This window comes from Muscardinus avellanarius, assembly GCF_963383645.1.
Source record: "Muscardinus avellanarius genome assembly, chromosome: 9".
NCBI lineage: Eukaryota > Metazoa > Chordata > Mammalia > Rodentia > Gliridae > Muscardinus > Muscardinus avellanarius.
This window is the reverse complement of record NC_137795.1, coordinates 88504239-88507549: the sequence shown is the minus strand read 5'-3', so window position 1 is coordinate 88507549 and position 3311 is coordinate 88504239. Positions and strand designations below refer to the sequence as shown.

The following is a 3311-nucleotide window of genomic DNA, read 5'->3' as shown; positions in this document are numbered from 1 at the left end:
CTGTCTGATGTATCTTGAGAGTCTCAAGCCCTCTCTTGGTCTTTTATATTCAGTTTGGAAGATATTTTCCTATAGCACATGGCTACAGACTGAAATGCTTTGTAAAAAAGTAATGTTATATTTGTCTCCCCTCTTTCCACAATAAATATTTTGTATAAGATCATTGTGTGTGTGTGTGTGGGGGGGTCTACACCTGGTCTGCAACATACCTGATGACATCGGGAATACTCCAGGTCCCCCTCATCAGCCTGTCAGTTCTCTACATGGGACAAGCTCGCACCCTTCCTGGCTGTCGCCCTGCTGTTTGCTCTTCCCTCTGTGTAGAGCTCTGTTCCCTCCAAGGTCTTGGCCATGGCTCTTCCTGATCACCTAATATACCTACAAATCCATTTAATGGTGGCCTCAGGGCCTGATCACCTTCAGCCCATCCCTGCTGTCTGTCTTGATGGCACATGCCACTTGTCCTTCGACTGTCTCTCATCCTTTGTGAAGTCCACTGTCTGCCCTGATTTCTGTTGTAAGGGCCACAAAAACAGGGATCTTGTGTCTCTCACTGTGGTCTCCCCAGCATTTGGCTCAAGGTAGATGATCAAGAAATTCTGCTTGGTTAAAGTTGGCTTCTCCAAGCCAGGCGTGGTAGCGCATGCTTGTAATTCCAGTACTTGGGAGGCTGAGACAGGAGGATCATAGGTTTGCAGCCAGCCTCAGCTACTTAGTGAGGCCCTCTACAACTTTCAGCTACTTAGTGAGGCCCTCCACAACTTAGTGGCACTCTGTTTTAAAATAAGGAATAAGCTGGGCGTGGTGGCGCACGCTTGAAATCCCAGCATTCGGGAGGCTGAGACTGGAGGATCGTGGTTCGCGGACAGCCTCAGCTATGTAGTGAGGCCCTCTGCAACTTAGTGAGACCCTGTTTCAAAATAAAGAATAAAAAATAGGGCAGGGTGTGTAGCTCAGAGGTCGAATGCCCCTGGATTCCATCCCCAGACCAGCAAAAAAAAAAAAAAGAAAAAAAAAAGAAAAAAGGAAAGAAGGAAAGAAAGAATAAAAAATAGGGCATAGCAGCTTGGAGGTGTAGCTCAGGGGTATAGCTCAGAGGTGGAATGCCCCTGGGTTCCATCCCTGGTAACACACCTCCTCTGTGGGATGGGCCTCCGCAACACATTGCTCCTGTCTGGGCCTTCCGTCTCCAGACGCCTTTTATTGACTTTGTCTTCTTTGCAGGGACACTGTCAGTGCTACGGTGCTGGCTGCCACACTCAACTACAGTGTGCCCCAACCACTCGACCACATTCTGGTCAGTGTGTCCCGGGAGGGCTCCATGTCAGTCACTGTCTTCATCGCCAGCTGCCACGGATACTTCCTCTTTGGCCGCCATGTTTATGCTTTGGAGGCCTTCCTGGGCTCTGCAGCAGGCACTGCAGGGGAAAAGGGCTGGCCAGAGGAAAGGATACTACTGTAGGGACTAGACTTTTGGGTTGGAGGATACCCCTAAATCCACACTAGAAGTCTGAACAAAGTAAGACTTTTGAACCTCAAGCTCCACTCCAAACATCAATCCAACCCTCTCCTTGTTTCTGGGCTAGTTTCACCTTATCTGGACTCCACTCTGCTTGCCCGGCTGAGTGGGGATCTGTTTATTCTACTCATATTTTGCCACAGGTCTTGCGACAGGCTGGTCATTGGCCTTCCTGCATTTTGAGCACTACATGCCACAGGTAAGCCCTTTGGCATCTTGTACTTCAGCTCCGAGCACACACTGATGGTGTTTCTGGCTACCTGGACCATTGGTATTGGAGTCTCTATCCACCCTTTGGCTGAAGCCGGTGAGAAGGTTGGCGGTGGCTCTGCTTGGCTGCAAGCTCAGGTTGATTGAGTAGAAAGGGCTTGGGTAGAACTTTTAGTCTCTGACTTGTATTTTGTAAGAGCTGATGGAAGCTGATAGTGAGGTGAAAGCACTATAGATGTGTCTGCAGTTAGAATTACTCAAGCCTCTGCTGGAAAGAGCAGAAGATGCCGCTGTGTATTTACAATTGCAGCTACTTGGGAGGCCGGGGCAGAAGTGGTTCTCAGGTTTGAGGCCAGCCTGTACAATATAGTGAGATCACCCCCATCTAAACAGACAAAAAGCCCTTTGCCCAAAGCCTTTTGGCATTCTTGGGTGCTTTCTAGATGGATAGTACAATCCAGAAATTTCAGCTCCCACAGTTTTACACTTATTCTTGCGGGAAGCCCGGAGTGAGCGCTGGTGCTGAGGGTGAGCAGTCGGTCCTTTGCAGGCTCGTCCCTGAGGGCTTGCAGTACTGCTGTGGTCGACCGGCACACCATGCACCGAGTACTTCATCTTCTGCTTCACCCTGCCTCTGCCTCATCTGCTCCTCCTACTTTCAGCTGCTGGGAACCCTCAGAGCTGTGAGTGAGGGCTGGAATGGGGGACTCTAGGACTAGAGAGGAAAGACAGACACCTGGGAATGTCCACAGCCAGGCAGAGGGGGTATCCATAAGCAGCAAAGTAGTGCAAGGACGAAGGGCAGAGTCATCCTGCTCCAACTGGTGCAGAGAGGTGTGCAAGTGATCCCGCCCAACGTCAGAGCAGGGCCACCTCCATCCCACCTTCCTGTAGGGAGTTGAGCCAGAAAAGAGGCAATCAGAGTGGACATCCCAAGAGAAAAGGGTCCAGAGACCTGGGACTTGAGGGCAGGAGGAAGAGAGATGTGACACTGTGCTTTGCCGCAGGTGACAGCCCAGCAGCAGAAATCGGCTGCGATCCAGAAGGCTGAGCAGGTGAGCCAGATGGTGGCGGTGATGTGGGACCCTTCTGTCTCTGCTATGTGCTCTATGCTGCCCTGGCCATGTACGTGGTCAAGAGCACTAGCCACGGGCTGGACCTAGGGCTTGCCACCACTCCTGCCCTAAGAGCTCCTGTCTACGATCCCATCAGCTACTGCTTAGGTAAAGCACATTCCCAATGAGGCCCTGGTCCCAAGTCTCTGACTCTTTCCCCACCAGTGACTTACCTCACAGCACCCACACTCTAGTCAGAAAATTTCTAGGGGTAGACAAGGGAACCCACAGAAACCCCAAGGAGGTTGGGAAGCCCTTGGTAAGCACAGGGGAATGTATGGTTGAGGCAGAAAACCAAGTTGCTCCAAAGAGCAGAATAAGAAGTGAAAATGTCTTCTCTCTTTTGTGATACTGCAGATTGGGGCATTCTACCTACAGGTTACACCCTCAGCCCTCTTGTTTTTGAAACATGGCCTCCCTACGTTACTGAGTCTCACTACACTGCTGAGGCTCGTCTGACTCTGCAG

At 50.9% G+C, this 3311-nt stretch overlaps 1 protein-coding gene across 1 annotated transcript; it reads left to right on the top strand.

Annotated features, from left to right (window-relative positions):
- Positions 1–1103: 1103 nt before the first annotated feature.
- OPN1SW (opsin 1, short wave sensitive) lies at positions 1104–2972 on the top strand (the record flags this gene model as incomplete). The annotated part of the gene is given in 8 exon segments (XM_080701224.1): positions 1104–1227; positions 1230–1415; positions 1663–1710; positions 1713–1826; positions 2302–2365; positions 2367–2412; positions 2737–2806; positions 2809–2972. Coding segments are annotated over 8 exon segments (816 nt in total).
- Between the last annotated feature and the right edge of the window lie 339 nt (positions 2973–3311).